The sequence below is a fragment of the Lontra canadensis genome, unplaced genomic scaffold, assembly GCF_010015895.1.
Source record: "Lontra canadensis isolate GAN:19392208 unplaced genomic scaffold, GSC_riverotter_1.0 scaffold41, whole genome shotgun sequence".
In the NCBI taxonomy this organism is placed as follows: Eukaryota; Metazoa; Chordata; class Mammalia; order Carnivora; family Mustelidae; genus Lontra; species Lontra canadensis.
The window spans coordinates 11,350,761-11,369,286 of NW_022631035.1; the positions used below are offsets into that span (position 1 = coordinate 11,350,761).

The 18,526-nt window shown below is 50.5% G+C and overlaps 1 protein-coding gene across 9 annotated transcripts in view; it reads right to left on the reverse strand.

Moving 5' to 3' along the window:
* Positions 1-18,526, reverse strand: part of ARSG (arylsulfatase G) — a 100,626-nt gene that overhangs the window by 36,604 nt on the left and 45,496 nt on the right. For all 9 annotated transcript variants that reach the window (XM_032870772.1, XM_032870770.1, XM_032870769.1 and 6 more), the window contains 2 exons: positions 5,194-5,381; positions 1,406-1,453 (listed from right to left, as the gene is read on the reverse strand). In XM_032870772.1, the coding sequence (XP_032726663.1) occupies positions 1,406-1,453; positions 5,194-5,381 (236 nt within the window). The remainder of the gene's footprint in view (positions 1-1,405; positions 1,454-5,193; positions 5,382-18,526) is intronic.

Consider the following 18,526-nt stretch of genomic DNA (forward strand, 5'->3'; position numbering starts at 1 on the left):
AAGCAGGAGGAGACACAAACGAACTCAGAGACAGGAATCAAGAAACTTCAGAGTACCCAAGCCAGCAGGCTTTTTGAGATGAGCTGGTCTAGGGACACAAATGTACGGCGGGTGCTCTCTCTTCTCAGTCCCAACCGCAGACACCACAAGTCCAAAATGGCCCCACCTCATTCTGCTCAGTGGGATCCTCTCTCAGGATCCATCCCCCACCCAGCATAGGACTCCAGGTTTCAACACCCCAATCTAGTTCAACCTCCTCATTTGTCAAGGAGGAAGCAACCGCAAGTGGGAAAAGTATGTTCTGTTGTCATTTTTAGTGGAAAGGCCAGGTCTTCACTTCCTTTACCTGCCACTCCTTACAAAGCACACGTGGAAGATGCTAGCGAAGTCCAGCTAAAAAGACGGGGCACAAGGGAAGAGAGGAGGAGGAAGGAGCACCAGAGAGGAGGAAGGAGAGGGACAGGGTGCTGGCCGGTAAGAGCCCGCGGCTGAAGGCTGGTTGCTGGCCGATTCCCTGGAAGCTGTTCCCCAAGTGGAAAAATCTGCAGATGCATACGTTCCCCCACACATAGCAGAGAGCACTGCAGCCTCTTTCCATGGAGCTAGAGGGAGATGCTGGGGTGGAGTGAGGGGTGGAGAAGTCCACAAAATACTCAGAGAACCACTGTTAAGGAAAAGCCCGCCCGTTCGCTTATAAAATAGCAGGAGCCACCAGGAAGCAAGCTCAGGGAAGGACCCCAGAGAAGCCTGAGCTGCTGAGATGATGACAAGTCACCTTCAAGAGAAAGTCTGTGGGTTCCCATCTGAAAAGGAGGAGGCAGGTCACGGGGAGAGCAGAGGCCAAAACCACAACTTTGGAAAACCATCAATAATTCGGTGAATTGGACATTCAGAGAACTCATCAATCAACAAACTGATTTCCAGGTAATTGGCCCAGGCAGCTTGATCTTGGCCTATTCCCCAAGGTCAGAGAGTCAAAAGTCTGAGGCAGTGAATAGCTATAGGGAGGAGGCAAGACGGGGCATCTCCTGTGTGGGTTTATAGCCTGCTTCTGTGAACCCACTGGATAATTTTTACTTCTTACTGCACTAGACATGTCTGGATCTCCCAGGGGCCAAATGTTTCCTGAGATGTGGACCCTGATGGACTTGTGACGAGAAAGCCAGAAGGGCTGGCAGGCACCAAGGTGGGGAAGGGGCCAGGAAAGATGCCAGGAGAAAACAATGTGAGAACAAGGGGTGCCATAGGTCTCCCAACTGCACCTAAGTGACCCCGTGAATGAGGACATCCTAACTTGGGAGGGGTGTCCCCCAGAAGCAGGATGGCTTAAATATTATGGAAGCCTTTTACACCACGATCTGTACTTTCTGTTTCCCAGGTAACAAGTATCCCAAAGAATTCTTACCACGGAAGTTGGGGTGATAAGAGCCATGGTGTCCGAGATGCCATTTGCCTGTAGGAAAGCAAGAGAGAGACTTTCAGAGGGAACCCCCAAGGGGATTCCCAGTGCCTCTGGGGAGCTGAGCACATACCCAGTCCTCCATCCGTGTTGCCCTTTTCAGAAGCAAGCAGAGAGGCTGCAAATGCTGGGTGAGAGCCAAGCCTCGCTCTCTGGGATTGAGAGGGAGTCCACGGGGACACAGAAAGCAAGCAACGATGACTCAGGACCTATGCAGGAAAGCACACAAAGAAAAAGAAGGCAAGCCTTCACTGGGGGCCCACAGACGCCAGCGTGCTGAGCTTCTGCCCCTCAAAGTGGGTTCAGTGCCCACAGCAATCCCACAGTGCCCGTTGCACCTGTTCCGACCTCCCTCGCTGGGGCTCTACAAAGACCCTGAGGACAAGTGTGGGCCCCATATTGCCTTGGAGATGCCTGGTTCCCTCCTACTTTCATCATCTTCCTCTCCGACCACCCTCAGAAGCCCGCAGAGGCTGGACGGAAGACCACCTCCCCCTTCCCGAGGCTGTTCCCCTGCAGAGAGACTGGCCTGGACGTGCATGGCTGCTCCTCACTCTGTACATGTGTTTGGTAGGGAAGAATGACTGGGAAACGTGTGGCAGAAGCTCTGACCGCGCTGAACTCTCGGACATAATAATTCTGCTCGGAGTAAAGACCCCAGGAAAACCACCCACAAGGCAAGGGACAGAGAAAAGAATGTGGTCCAAAGATCTAAACAGTGCCAGCACTGAACAGCACGTAAAAGAAAGAAACGCACAACTGTGGGAGGATGGCTAAGTAAATTATTTACATGGCCTTGACAAGATACCACCAAACTATCTTTTAACGACAAATGCATGCAGCAAAAGGTAATAATCAGGAAATCTAGGGAAAGGGCAGATGAGTGTCTATTACTTCCTTTTTGCAATTGTGCTGTAGGTTTGGGGGAAAAAGTGTAATATAAAGCAGAAGCAAACGGCTTCGGCACGATGTGGAAAGCTTGGATTAAGCATAAGGTGGAAATCCAAAATTAAAGTGTTTAACTTATTTCTAAAATTATTAAAATTATTGAAAGATGTAAAATTGTGTGACACAGAAATATAAAATAACAAGAAGGGGTTAAAAGGAGGACCAAGAGGTATGTATACAACGAGGTAGAAATACATGACTGTGGACCCATGTTAGAAGCGAAGCGTGGGTGGGGCAAAGGGGTTTGATATTCCCTTGGTGGGTTTTTTTTTTTTAATTTTTCCCCTAAGCATGCTTATAGGAAGTTCATGATGTCAACACACGGATATGGTTGGATATCCTCTAACATGCAAATGATGGGATGAGCAGTGAGGGGAGAGGGGAGCAGCTGAGCAGTTAATATATAATCAGTTGTTCACCTGGGGTTCAAAGACATGAAGAGGGAAAGGCAAGTGGGACCCGGCTCAGCTCAGGAAGCGCCCAGCCCCCTGCTGCCTCATGAAACTGTAGAGTCAGAGAGCCCCAGGGGCCAAACGCTTCCGGGCTGTTACTGCGACCCGGATGCAAGCGATGGGGCCAGTTAGGACACTCAGCCCAGCGTGGGGGCTTCACAGTGAGTATACCTCAGGGTACGGGCAGGCAGGGATTGAAAAGACGGTATCGTAATTTGTACCTCCTCCCACCGGGGCCTGCCACACTCCAGTTTGACCTTCTATAAAAGTAGGTCCGGGCCGATATCCAAGATCTATAAAGAACGCCTCCAACTCCACACACACAAAACAGATAATCAAGTCAAAAAAAACGGGCAGAAGACGTGAACAGACACTTCTCCAGTGAAGACATACAAATGGCTATAACAGACACACGAAAAAATGTTCCCCATCATGAGCCGTCAGGGAGAGTCAAATCAAGACCACATTGTGATACCCCCTTCCACCCGTTAGAACGGCCAAAATTAACAAGGCAGGAAACAACGAATCTTAGGAGAGGTGGTGGAGAAAGGGGAACCCTCTTACACTGCTGGTGGGAATGCAAGCTGGTGCAGCCCCTCTGGGAAACAGCATGGAGGATCCTCAAAAAGCTGAAAATAGAGCTACCCGGTGACCTGGCAATTGCACATCTGGGTATTTACCCCAAAGATACAGATGGATGAAAAGAAGGGGCATGTGCACCCCAATGCTCATAGCAGCAATGGCCACGGTCGCCAAACTGTGGAAAGAACCAAGATGCCCTTCAACGGACGAATGGCTAAGGAAGATGTGGTCCCTATACACAATGGAATATTATGCAGCCATCAGAAAGGATGGATACCCAACTTTTGTAGCAACATGGACCGGACTGGAAGAGATTATGCTGAGTGAAATAGGCCAAGCAGAGAGAGTCAATTATCACATGGTTTCACTTATTTGTGGAGCGTAAGGAATAACACGGAGGACATTAGGAGATGGGGCAGAGACATGAAGCGGGGGTGGGGTGGGGTGGGGGGGGAATCAGAGCGGGAGAGACTGCGGACTCGGAGAAACAAACAGGGTTTTAGAGGGGAGGTGGGTGGGGGGATGGGTGAGCCTGGGGGTGGGTATTAAGGAGGGCACGTATGCGTGCAGCACTGGGTGCTCTGTGTCAACCATGAATCCTGGAACACTTCATCAAAAAATAAAATAAAATAATTCAGAAAATTAAAAAAAAAAAAAAAAAGTTCAGGCTCCTTGACCCAGAGGAGGAGGCGGGGGCCAACCCCCGAAACTGGGGCCTCCTGTGGGTTAACACCCCCACGGGGCCCCTCCCTTGCCACTTCAGGGAGGTTTAGAGGAGGGAGGCGGGAATCCCACGGGACCAGCTCTTGCGAAGTCGGAATAACAGCCGCGGCAGCCGGAGGGGGCCGCTGGGACCGACGCGCCGCCTTGGCCTCGGGAGGGAGGACCAGCCCTGAAGCAAAGCACCAGAGCCGGGCTGGGCAAGACACACCGCTCCTGGGCGGTGAGCACCCCCTAGGCCCCCTGACCCGGCGGAAACTCGGTTTCCTCACACAGAGAATGGGGGAAATCATCCCTTCAGGAGGCATCTCCCTGCCCTGCCGCAAATAAAAACTTCGGGCCAGGCAGGTAGGAACTTCCGAATCACAGGTGCCCACACAGATTTTAAAAGGAAAGGCAACTGCTGGACAGTGTGGCAGACGCTGCCGCGTGCCCCCACTTACCCCCCAAACAGAAGTCGGGTTCGGTTCCCAGGTTAGAGACCCCCGCCCCAATCCGGGTCCTAAGCCCAGTTTCCCAGCCTTCCTTGCAGTGGGGCGTGGCCATGCAAATCCACCAATCAGATGTAAGTGCATGTCCACGGGGAGGGGTGGGCGTGTCTCTCCCTGGTAGAGGCCCGGCACCTGCTCTCTCGTTTTTCCCTTCCTTGAAGCCGGTTGATGGTGAATGATACTGAGGCCGCTCTCTTGCAACCAAGGAGCAACAAGCATGAGGCCGAAAGCTAACGGACTACGGAGAGCGGAGCAGAAAAATAGAAACGGTCTCCTGGAGCAGCTGAGCCAATGAAAGCTATCACTCACCTCTAAGCTTATTACAATGGGAGAAAAACCTAAACCCTATATGGTTTAGTTCCCTGTTGGGTCTTGTCAATGACTTATAGCTGAAAGCTTTCCGACCTTATAGAGCAAGGAATAAACAAAAAGGAGCAGAACAGGCAGCATGCTGGGTATTCGCAAACACAAGGCAGGCACCGCAGGAATCCTGTAGGAGATGCAGGGGCGGGGGTCCCCAGTTGCGGAGCTCCAGTGTTACCTATCATCCCAGTGACGTAGCCAGCTTGCTGCAGCACCTCCGCCAAGGTGGTCTCATTGAGCGGCAGACCCCCCACAGAGGTGACCGCAAAGTTGTGCGTGACTCCGTTGCGGAGGCCAAGCCGGCCGGTGAGCAGGGAGGCCCGAGAGGGCGAGCAGGTGGAGGCAGCTGCGTGGAAATCCACAAACCTGCACAGAAAGAAAAGGGATTGGGGTCCTTATGTCCACAGACAGCCAAACCAAGAGAAGTTCAATTCCCACCCAGGTCCCAGGACTCCAGTGCTGGGAAAAGCTCAAAGACCACCCCTTGAAAGGACAGGTTAGGAAAATAAAGCTCAGAGAGGTAATGCAATGAATTGAAGGTCACACAGCTCCTTCAGATGGTTTGATCCAGTATATTTAGTGGATCCTCTTTATCCAAAGATTCCATATTTCAAATTCATTGACTCACTGAAGCCCAGCTGTTATCTCCAAAATCAATACTGGTGGCTTTCAAGCCCTCGTTCATGGATGTTCCAAGATGTCCCAAAACATTTTGTTTCCTCACATGTGCATCCCTAGCCGAGGATGACGAAGGTGACCTTGTTTTGGCTCCCATACGACAAGCAGATGTCCTCTTCTCCACTCTACTGAGTGCTAGAGTTTTTACTTTTTTGTGCTTTGTGTTGGTGATTTTGCTGTTTAAAATAGCCCACACGCGTAGGACTGAGGGTTGGCTACTTCAGCATTATAGAGATGTGATGTGCCTTACAGAGAAAGTACAAGTGTTAGATAAGCTTCATTCAGGAATGCATTACAGTGCTGTTGGCCATCTCAATGATAATGAATCAAAAACTATATTAAATCAAATGTTTTAAGACAGAAACACACATAAAACAAGGTTCTGTGCTGATCTGTTGGCTGTAACCAGAGGCTCACAGAAGCCGAATTCTGTAGATGTTCTGGAAGCAAAGTTTCAGTATTCCTTAATTCAGTGTTCTCAGTGACTTTATAGAAGAACTACCGCCAGTAAAAAGAACCCGCTGTATCTATTACACTTAGTGGTTGCTCAAACTTTTTTGGACCCTGTGGAGAAATATAAAAGAAGTCTAACCATTCTCCTACCATCAAGGAATGTGATTAAACTTCATGTCACTAATAATGGGAAAACTGAAGTTGTGTGTCCCCTGATAGGATGATACTAAGTTGATATCATTGAGGATTCTTGTCAAGAACATTTAACCTGAATCTAATCAGTCCTCTGGACCTAATTTCCAGGTTATAGGAAATGTAGCTGATAGAAGAACAAATTAAATGACACCACAAGGAAATAATCTAACAAGCTATTCTACACATGCTACGACAACTGGTGGTGTTCTTCAGAAAGTCAATATCCGAGGGAAAAATGGGATAGAAGGGGGATGTTCTGTACCAAAGGACACTAAAGAGACAAAACAAATGTAATATATGATCCTTGACGGAATCCCAGCTCAAACATGCTAACAGCACATTTGGGGGCCAATTAGGGAAATTTAATATGGACTGAATATAAGATGACATTGAGTGATCATTGTCCATTATCTTGATTATGGCCATGTAGGAGAATGCTTTTGTTCTTTTTTCTTTTCTTCCAGTTGTACTGGCATATGATATTGTATTCATTGAAGGGGTACAACATAATGATTTGATAAATATATATATTGGAAAATGATTGCCACAAAATTTGGTGAATGGCCATCACTTCCCATAGTTATGAGTTTTTTTTTCTTGTCATGAGGATTTTAAGATCTTCTCTTTTAGCAACTTTCAAAAATACAATACAGTATAGTTAACTAGAATCATCATGCTATGTATTACATGCCTAGAACCTACTTATCTCACGACAGGGAACTTGTACCTTTCGACCACCTTCACCCATTTCCCCCTACCCCCACCACCACCCCTGGCAACTGCCAGTCTATTCTCTGCATCTGTGAGTTTGATTTTTTTAGATTCCCCATACACTTGAGATCATATAATATTTGTCTTTCTCTGTCTGAGTCCTCCTACCTAGCATAATGTCCACACCCATGTTGTCACAAATGGTAGGATTTCCTTCTTTTTTACAGATGAATAATCTTCTGTTGTCTATGTATATCACATTTTTTATTTCATCAGGAATATATTTTTATTACACTAAGGACGTCATTACATTAAGAATGTTTTTATTCTTAAGAGATATATACTATGATGTTTATAATAAAGAAGTACTCTGCACTCTTCCAATGACTCAGGAAAAACACCACCCTATTTACGGATAGAATAAGGACAAGCAAAAATGGCAAACTGTTAATAACGGTGGGATATATTGGTGTTTATGTGACTATTCTTTTCACTTTCTTTTATGTTTGAGATTTTTAATAAAGTTAATAATTGGGACGCCTGGGTGGCTCAGTGGGTAAAGCCTCTGCCTTAGGCTCAGGTTGTAATCTCAGGGTCCTGGGATCGAGTCCTGTACCGGGCTCTCTGCACAGCAGGGAGCCTGCTCCCCCCCAACCCCGCCTGCCTCTCTGCCTACTTGTGATCTCTCTCTGTCGAATAAATAAATAAAAATCTTTTTTTTAAAGTTAATAATTAATGTATAATAGTATAAGTTTCAAAAGGATGACAACCCGGAGTCTAGAATGAGCAAGGCAGTGGCAAGGTCAATGCCTGAGCCTGGCAGGAGGGTAGGGAAGGTAGGAAGGGGTGGCTTAAAATAAAGCTCGGCGTCTTGGAACCACATGTGTCCAGAGTGCCTAGAGGCGGGTGTGTCTGCTGAGTGGCCACCCTGGGCAGAGCGAAGCGCAAGGTCTGGTGGGTAAGGGAATGGCCCACAGACACCAGGTCAGCACAGCCGAGCAGGGCTCAGTGCCTCTCCTCTCCTCTCCCGGGTCTGCAGAGTGCAAGCTCCTTCCCAAAGTCGGCCTCCGCCCGGTCCGCTCTCCCGGATTTTTGCATGGCCTTTCTTGCCTCCTCGGTTTTCCTGCAAGGGGGCCTCTGGTTGTCCTCTAATCGGGCACCCTGGGGTGTACATGGTAGCACTGACCCCAACCCCAATTATCTGGTTTATTTTTGTATCTTTTCATTCTGAGCCATCCTCCCTCCATGCAAGCTGTGAGCAAAGAGGGCTTGGCCCATGCTGCTAGCTGCTTATCTCCAGCTCCTAGAACAGGGCTCTGTAAATACAGGGGGAAGGGCAGGGAGAAGATGGGGAGAGGGGAGGGGAGGAAAGGGGTCTTTCCTTCCCAGCAACTTCATTGTAAGTGTAACCAAACCTCAAAATAAACATTACTGGGAAGTGTGATGGGGGTGTGGGGAGGTCCGCTGGGCACATTCGCCAAAAGTTTTAAAGATAACGAGCTGGCATGGAGGTTACAAGCATAAGCATCATGATGTGAATTGTCATGAAGAGAAGACATCAGGGGACCCATGTGAAAGCAAGGGGATGAGGTCACAGAAAGCAGGGCCTGTTTAAATACTCCCTCCCCACACACCGCAGAGCTTGGCTCACCACATGCTCCCTACATTAGGGCCTCAGGTCTCCGCCCTAACCCCACACCTGGACGGTGGCGACACCCAAACCGACTGACAGCAGCTCTAGACCAAGACTGGCCACTTGCCCAGGCCGCCTGCCCAGGGCCGTGTTTTCTGGGGGGTCAGCGTCGGTGGGGGGTTGGGGATTAGAGCAGCCTGGGGACATTTTCTTGTTTTTGTGCCCTCACAGAGGCCAGCCTGGGGCAAGAAAATGTGGAAACGCATACCAATCCCTGCTTCTCTGAGCACACAAATCTCGGGAAGACTTGGGACGGAGGGGGTTAAAACACAGTGTTTAAAACGGCTCCAAGTCCAACTGGACTAAAGAAAGCCTTAGGAGTCTGTAATGTTTTCGCTCCCCTCCATGATGCCCTACAGAGCTCCTCCCCCACCCCCTAGCCTGGTTACAGAGGGCCCTGAACACCCTGCCCTTCACATTGACCTTGGCATTTGGAGGCTTGATGGCCCTGGAGGGTAGTCAGGACTGCAGCACATTTCAGCAACACAGTGGTTTCCTCTTCTCTTCCTCCTTTCCTTCTCTCTCCTTTTTTTTTTTTTTTAAGATTTTATTTAATTAATTTATTTATTTGTCAGAGAGAGAGAGAGAGAGAGAGAGCATAGCACACGCAGGGGGAGGGTCAAAGGGGAGAGAGAGAAGCAGGTGTCCTGCTGAGCAAGAAGCCCGATGTGGGGCTTGATCCCAGGACCCCAGGATCATGACCTGAGCCGAAGACAGATGCTTCACCAACTGAGCCACCCAGGCGCCCTTTTCTCTCTCAAGCCTAGGAATTATAAGGAAAGATTTTTAAAATCTTACCAACTGACTGGCCATGTGACCCAAAAATTCCACCAGCAGGACTGGGAGTCCCCACAAGAAGTGAAATCAGGTACTCAGACACGTACTGACACGTTCATAGTCACAGCAGCCCTGTTCCCCATGGCTGAAAGGTGGAGGTGACACACCTGGTTATCCACGAGTGGGTGGACAAAGTGTGGCCCATCCACCAGCTTGGGGAATTATGTCCATGAAGAAGAATGAGGCAATGACACCTGCTACAATGCACATGAACCTTGAAAACAAGACATGAATGGAGAAGCCCTTCAAAAACGGTCAAATGCCCCAAGTCAGTAAATCCACAGAGATGGAAAACAGGGGCTGGAGGTAGGAGGGCCACGGGCAGAATCTACTTCCCGGGTATGAGGTTTCGTTTTAAGACGATGAAAGTATTTCGAAAATGGATAGGGATAGTAGTTGTACCATGTTATAAATGTACTAAATGTCTCTGAGTTGTTCGCTCTATTTTTTTTGAAGATTTTATTTATTTATTTGACAGAGAGAGAGATCACAAGTAGGCAGAGAGGCAGGCAGAGAGAGAGGGGGAAGCAGGCTCCCTGCTGAGCAGAGAGCCCGAGGCAGGGCTCAATCCCAGGACCCTGAGATCATGACGAGCCGAAGGCAGACGCTTAACCAACTGAGCCATCCAGGCACCCAAGTTTTTCACTTTAAAATGGTGAATTTGGGGCCACCTGGGTGGTTCAGTTGGTTGAGTGTCTGCCTTTGGCTCAGGCCATGATCTCCAGGTCTCGGGATCAAGTCCCACATCAGGCTCCCTGTTCAGCAGGGAGTCTGCTTCTCTCTCTGCTTCTCTCCGCCCCCACTCCTGCTCTCTGTCTCTCTCTCTCTCTCACTCACAAATAAATAAATAAAATCTTTTAAAAATTAAAAAAAATGGTTAATTTTATGTCATGAGAATTTCACTTCAATTTAGAAAATCATTCAAATCTTACAGACTCAGAGGAAAATGCCAGATTCCAGCTGAAGAGGCGCACGAAGCTGGGTGTCAGCTCCGCGGTTCTTCAGACGGGAAAACACTCATGTATAACTCCGGTGGCAATCTATCGTTTCATTCAATTTAGTCCCAAACTAGCAGCGAGCAGGGACGGATCCATGAGACACTGAGGAAGGACAGAGCCAGTTTTCCTCCTCAGTGACCGTTCAGTCTAGTTTCTGAACAAAAGCCTTACAAGGCCGTTTCTGCTTTCCTGCAAATGATTACAACCACTTCTGTCGCATTAACCGTAGGCATGGCCTTTTGTGTTAATTCATTGAACATGGCAGCCCTAGGTTGTGCTGTTGTATATAGGTGGGGAGTATATACCCAGTATATAGATGGGGAGACTGAGGCAGCGGGACCCACGGCCGGACATGGGAGAGCCGCGGTTTGTACCCAGGCATTCTGCTCCGTGCCAGTCCCCTGCTTTAAACTAGGGTCCACAGGCAGCCTATAAACTCAGACCCATCCAATCCCAAATCCCCTGTGCGGGCCCCGTAACCACACCGCCTCCATCAGGAAGGCCAGAGCCCATCTGGAAAGCCGAAGGGAAGGGGCTGGGAGGACCGACTCCACAGACTGTCTTGGGAGGAGAGCTGCCCCGAGAGAGAGATTGGGGTTTCTAAGCAGAGAGGAAATGTCCACAGTCCCTCAGATTCAGGGCGCTGGCCCACGAAGTTTTGAGGCATCATCCAAAGATGGGTGTGGGACACACGCACCCACACTCCCCCCACCGCGCGCGCGCACACACACACACACACACACACACACCCCTCCAAACGCAGCTGGCCGAGAAAGGAGAGGAGTGCTAACTGGGCGTCAGAAGACCTTCTTGAAATAACATGACAAAACACTGTTATGGTCAATCTAGATTTGGCCCAGAAGCCTCCAATCCTGAAAACCTGCAAGAGGAAAACCAGGCACCTGGACGCCTGGGCTCCTTGGGGTCCTGCCTGAGAACGAGAGGCCACACTCAACGGCTTCGGGGTCTCTTTGTCAAGCCATGGTTCTGGGAATTCATGTTTCCGGAAGGAAGAGTTCTCCACTGGACTTCCTTGGCTCCAGACCTCCTCAGCCCACAGCAGCGGGTTCCTACAGCCTCCCCTCCCCAGAAATCACCCCGAAGATGGCTTAAGTCCCTGACGCCATTTTTCAAGGCGACCAATGGCAAAGAAGGGACATCATCAGGGAGCCGTGACATGGCACCTCGAGGTTCCAGAAGCTTAGGCTTGGACCCGCAACCACTCTTGGAAACAGGCTGTGGGTTGCCTCCATCTGACAGAATGAGGGCAGGGAAGGCGTGGGCCCCAACACGTGCTGCTGGGTACACAGGTGCTGGGCGAGGCCTCTCTGCAGGCCTCAGGGAGACCAGGGGCTCTCGCCTCCCACCCCCCATCCCTGCCGACATTCCTTCCTGACCCTCAGTCCCCCGGGGCTGGAAGACGCGCTTGCAGCTTTCCTTCCCTCAATCCCTATGTGCCCATTTCCCAGGCACATGCTTCTCCAAAGCATCCCCGCCTGCCAGACATCCTGGGGGCCCCAAGGGTCCTGGATGGGGCAGGCAGCCAGCAACTCCTACTCTTGGAATTCCAGACCAAGTTCCACCTTGCCGTCCCACTGTTGCTTCCAAGACAAATGCTGATCTCCGCCCAGCCTTTTCTCTTCAACCTGAGATTGACGCCTGTGACCCGCCCAGCTCCCACTCCTAAATATTTGTCCCTTATGATAATTCTTATCACTCCCAGCTCAGGCTTAGCAAGCCCTTACCACAACCCAGGCACCTTGCATACATAGCAGGTCTGAGCATCTGTTAACCTCGGATTCATTCCGAGTTGAAACTGCACGTTCCGTAAGCTGTGTGCGGGCTGGCCCAGGCTTGTTGGTGTCATCTCTTTATTACAACAGAACCAGCTGCACAATTTGCAGGGCCCGGTGCAAGAGAAAACAAGGGAGCCCTTGCTCAGAATCTACTAAGCCCTTCAAGATGGCAATGACAGGGCTTTGAACCAAGAGCAGGGCTTTCCTAAAGCGGGGGGCCGGGTCTGGCTGCACTGGGCTGACGCCCATAGAGCGGGCCCTGCCTAGCCGCATGGGTTCTGTCTCAGACCCCACTTGTCCCTCGGCCCACCGGGCTTTCCAGAGCAAGAAGAGGAAGATCCGCTGGACTTGGGACCCAGACTTTGTTCCCATGTGGTACGTGGCTGTGCTCTCTGCCAGTTCCTGCAAGTTCATCTGGTCTAGATGTTTAGATGTGTCCCTGCACACCTGCTCTCCCCCTCCAGCCTTACCTATCTCCGGAAATAGCACTGCCTCTTACTCGGCTACTCAGTCCAAAGGAGTCATCTAGATTCCTCTCTTTCCCTCCCCTTCCACAGCCAAACTATTAGTCCATTCCTGATAAGACTCTACTTTCAAATATATCCAGAATCTGTCCGTTTCTCTCCACCTACCTGCTAACGTCCTAGTCCAAGCTGCTATCATCTGGGACCCAGACTACTACCATAGCCAATATTATAGTCTCCGCAGGGGATGCCATTCACGCTGTTGTCCGGGGTTAAGCAGTGAGCCATCTGCCCAGCTGTACGTGGCCACCCTGTTCCTCAATTCCATTCCTGCTCCCAACTACCCTGCCCTCTATTTTCCATGGGGCAGCCAAAGTAATCTCAAAATCTGTTTATCAGCTAACATTAATTTTTGCCTGGAAGCCCTCTAATGGGTTCTCACCGCAATCTAAGTAAATCCAAAGTCATTATGGTGGCCTACAGACCCTCCATCATTGCTGCCCAGGCTGGGCATTGGAGCACAAGCCAGATGGACCACAGGTTTTTCGAGATAGGGTTCCTCTCAGCACCAGGGACAGCCAGATGGGGCCCCAGGCAACTGGAGGCCCCAGGGCAGTCTTAGCCCAGCAGGGTGTGTGCCCTGTACAATTCCCAGGAAAGCAATCCTCTGAGAGCACAGTATGGAGATAGCCCTTGGGGTAGGGCACGCGGCTGGTCACCTCCAGCCACCAGGAGCCTCAGGGGACTTCAGCCAACCGCAGCAGAACTTGCTGGGGGAGCTACAAGGAGGAACCCACAGCCCTTTCCATCAGGTAGCTCTGCTTTAGCAGAAGTGTTGGGACGTGTGGCTGAGAAGACAAAGCCTCATCAGAGAAACACCAAGCAAGCAGGCAGAGTGATAGGAGGGCAAACACGTGGACGAACAAGGCCTTGCTAAATCCTCCACTCCCCCTAGGTTGAGACTAGACAGGTAACTTCATCTAGGCCTCGGTATCTTCTTCTGCAAAATGGGCATAACACACCTGCTTCACCAGCTTATTTGAGGGATTCAGTGGGATGATGTGCACAAAGCACCCAGCAGAGCTCCAGGAACAGAGCAGGCTTTTAAAAACTCATGGCAGTCAAGGTAATCAGGGTCATGACTCACTAAATGGGGGGAGAGAGAACATTCCAGATATGCAGGAGAGCAGTGTGCTGGGCACCAACGGGTGGGATTCGGGGCAGGCGTGGCCCTTGGCTGCCTGTCACACTCCCCAGGCACCACAGTCCCTGCCACATGCATGTGACATAGCACCTGGGCCTCCGTGTGCACAGCACTAAGCTCAGCATCCTCCCTCCAAGACCCCGTGCCATCCTCCTTCCCAGTAAACCTGGCTGGAGGCTGAGACCTCATCTGCAGGTCCCTCTCTGCCATTTCCCTGCTCCTTCGGCTCTGCCCACCCCACTGCGATGCCACCCAGGATGTATACAGCCATTGTGCCTCACCCAGATCACTGCAGTGACCTCCCAAGATGCCAGGCTCACTCCCCTCCCCCAGCCCATGCTAGCATGCAGACCAGGGGGTCATACCAACCCCGGAACCCACGTCTTCAGTGACTTCCTTCTGCGTGGGCACCATAACCCACCAGGCCCTGGCTCCACCTACCTCTTCAACCTTCTGGGCCCTTCTGCTGCCTGATGTGGCTGAACTGTGTTCCTCAAAAAGACAGGTTGAAGTTCTAACCCCATCCCTCAGAATGTGACCCTATTGGGAAATAGGGTCACTGGGGATGTAAGTGGTTAAGGTGAGGTCATACTGGATCAGGGTGAGTCCTTCACCTCCTGGGACTGGTATAAGAAGAGAGCGAGGGGAACACCATGAGAAGACGCAGAGACGCACAGAGGGAAGGTGGTCACATGAGGACGAAGGCAAGGGATGGACAGTGCCATGAGCTGAGGAATGCCTGGGACTACGAGAAGCTGGAAGAGGCGAAGACGGAAATTATCCTAGAACTTAAAAGGAAACATGGCTCTGCCAACATCTTCATTTTTCGCTTCCAGCCTCCAGAACTGTGAAAAAATACATTTCTGTCGTTTTTGGCCTCTCCACGCGTCATACCTTGTCACGGCAGCACCAGGACACAAACACTCCCCCCTACTGAGCCCCGGAGCTCAGCCCAACGGGACTCCTGTTCCCAGGACATCTGCCGCCCCTTCCTCCCTTGTGTCCCACACAGGCCTCTCCAGCATCTCGACTCTGCGACACGTCAACCCAGAAAGTCAGAAAGACTCCTCCTCCTGCCCTTCCAAATTCCTGCCCATCCTCCACGAGCGAGCAGCATCACAGTGTCCTCCCAACCCCCACCCGGACGATGAGTCTGGACTTTGGCTTCTAGAGCACGTGAAACCTCCTGGCAGCCTCTTCGTGTCTGAATGTACACTTTCATCGGATAATATCTGGGCTGGACCAGACAGGCGTCAGGCGCGCCTTACTGTGGGGGGCCCAGGCCTTCTGCACCCACCCCTTCCCCACGACTCTCGTTCCCCACATCCACACACCCCACCACGGCAGGGGCCTCTGCTGTGGACTAAGCAGAGCGTCACAATCTCGTGTCCTCAAGGATCTGGCCCACGGCCTGTGACCTGGGCAGGCTCCCCAGAGGGCCACCTCTCCCATCATATGGAGGAGCCTGGAAGAAAAATGAAGCAACTGGCTCAGGAGCCTGGACATCAGATGGACTCTCTGCAGAGTTTAGTTTAAGAACGTAAGCTCCGCCCCTTTTGTGCATAGGCGGGCTGAGCCGTGCTGCTTCCACTTAAAATCAGAGTCTTGGCTATCCTGGTGTGGGTGTAATAGGATAGGAGCCCAGAACGTCACGGAACAGCATCAGGCCCTGCCCTAGGGTGGCCCAGAGTTCAGTAAGGGAGCTGCCTAACCCCAGAGTATGAGAGAGCTCCGGGAACAGTCAGCACAGGGGGTTCCGAAAACACGCAAGGCATGCATACAGGCATGTTGAGGAAGCGAGCAATTCTCAAAGGAACCTACACGGAAGCTGAGACCTAAAGTAGAAATAGGCATTAACTTTAGGCGTGTCTTATCTTAATAGAAATAACTGTCGTTTATCGAGGGACTGCCACCCCAGTTGTATTGAACATCTGATTTCAAATGCCTAGGATTCCCATTTTACAGATAAGGGAGGTGAGGCAGAGAGAGTTTCAGCAGCTTTCCCAAGCCCATGCAGCTGGTATGGGTGTAGAGGCACCTTACTCTGTCCGTCACTGTGCTGTAGGCAAGACTGTAGAGCCCTATATTTGGGAAACAACAGAGCTAGAACCTAAGTCAGGCATCCCCAACCAAAAATCCCATGTTCTTTCTACTACCTTTACCTCAGAGAGAAGGCTGGCTGGCACTGGGCCAATCGGGAGCTTTGGTAAGGTAAACCCAGAGGGAATTACCTTAGGCAGGTGACTAGTCTTGGGCTAGGGAGGTCCCCAGACTCCCCTTCGGTGGTGTCCGCCCCAAGAGCCTGACTCACATCCGCACAAACCACATGAGCCCAAGAGAAACACCAGAATGACTGTCTCCCAGCTCGCTCCAGGGATGAGGACAGGAACCACAGTGTCACAGCGGTCAACAAGTTTTCTTCCTATGCATGAACTACAGGGGAAATCAGAATCCAAAGTTTGCCTTGGTGATTATGGAATTAATTAATGTGAAGATAATTCTAATGGATCAGAGAAAAATCCTTCAATTTGCTAAATTTAGGGAAATACCATCCTCCAAGCTGTGTCAGTGGGTCTGCGCTGCACAAAGGCTATGAACCACAATTTTCTGCCCTAAGCACTCGGGACTGAAATCCCTACACTACACTTTACTATATGGTATTTGCAGGTGGGGGCTTGGGGAGGTCCCTGGTTTTAGATGAGGTCATGAGGGTAGAGTCCCTATGACAGGATTAGTGTTTTTATAAGAAGAGGAAGAGACCAGAGGTCTTTCTCTCTCTATTCCCCCTCCATGTGAGGCACAGTGAGACGGGGACCACCTGCAGCCAGGAAGAGGGTCCTCAGCAGGACCCAACCCCACTAGCAACCTGACCTTGGACTTCCCAGCCTCTGGAACGGTGAAAAAATAATTCCCATTGTTTAAGCCACATTTTCTACTGTATTTGTGACAGTAGCCCCTGCGGACCAGTATCCATGGGCTGAACCGGAAAGGCATTGCCTAGATACTATCTCTGCTTGGCTGTCTTTCACAGCCGTCCTGGGGATGGGCTCTCCTTGATCACACACCACCACCCTCGTGGGAATAGCTGTCACGCATTTCTACGGCACGTGTAACTTTGAGTTCCTCCCAGACTGCGGGCTCTGTGAGGGCAGGGTCGGAGTTGCAACGGCAGCCCCAGACAGCGTGCCTTGGTGGCATGGAGCCACTCCGGCAAAATCTGGTGGGTGAGCAAACAAAACGCGAAGAAGTCATTTAGTTGGAAAACATACATTTGCCCATTTGGCCCAAAATCGCTCAAACTGATGCCTTTGAGGGTTCAATTAGTCCCCAGCTTGTGCTAACGTTCACATCACTTGATGCTCAGAAACCATCTTCTCTCCCTTATTTCCAAGTCTTTGGGGAATCCTGTCGGTACCCTCGCCATATTCCCCTCCCCCCCCCCCAAAAATAATACCAACACCCCATGCAGCCCAGTGAACTGACCTGCCCGTCACCTTTCCTCTCTCCCAGCCTCTGTCTCCATTTGGCAGAGACTAGTTAATAAGCGATAAAATGGTCTTGCTATTTGGAAAGCTTCTTTTGTTTTTCCCCAAATCTATCTGGGCAGGCTCAGGCCAGTTCACCAACAGGGGTCCTAATTAAAGTCTGAACATAGATTGTAAAGGCAGGCTGGAAGTAGAGAGCCAGACATGACAGCAGCCAGTTAACAGGAAAATCAACGCAAATTAAGCCACAGCCAGACAGAAAGTAGAAGCAACTCACCATCGCATAAATTATGTGTATTAGAATCAAAAAACCTTAGTGCTGGAAACGCTGTCCCGAAAGGCCCTGGAGAGACATAATGTTGGGAAGTTAAGCCTATCCAGCCTTCATCTATGAGGAATTTAAAATAGATGACAAGGCTTGCTGTGGCCACTGTCTGAATTGTGGTGTGCCTAGAATAAGAACTGTCTTCGCTCCATTCATAATTTAAAGTCCTGGAGAAAGAAATAGGTTTTAAAAATTATTTGCTGTGGCCTTTGTGTTTGGAGGGATGGAGCAGGAGGTGAGAACTGGAGAAAAACTCTAGTGGGACCCACCAATGCAGCTTGGCCTCCATGTTGCCTTCTGTTAAATGGGAAGACCGCCAAGTCAGCGCTCAGAAAGTTGTCAGGTGGGGTCACTGATGTGCAGGCCTTTTGTAAACTACATGCAAATAAGGCAGCAAAGAGTATACCTGGTGTGTTTTGTTTACTCATCCATCCATCCATCCATCCTTCCATCCTTCCATCCTTCCATCCATCCATCCATCCTTCCATCCTTCCATCCTTCCATCCATCCATCCATCCATCCATCCATCCTTCCATCCATCCATCCATCCATCCACCCATCCTTCCATCCTTCCATCCTTCCATCCATCCATCCTTCCATCCTTCCATCCTTCCATCCATCCATTCATCCATCCATCTTTCCATCCTTCCATCCTTCCATCCATCCTTCCAT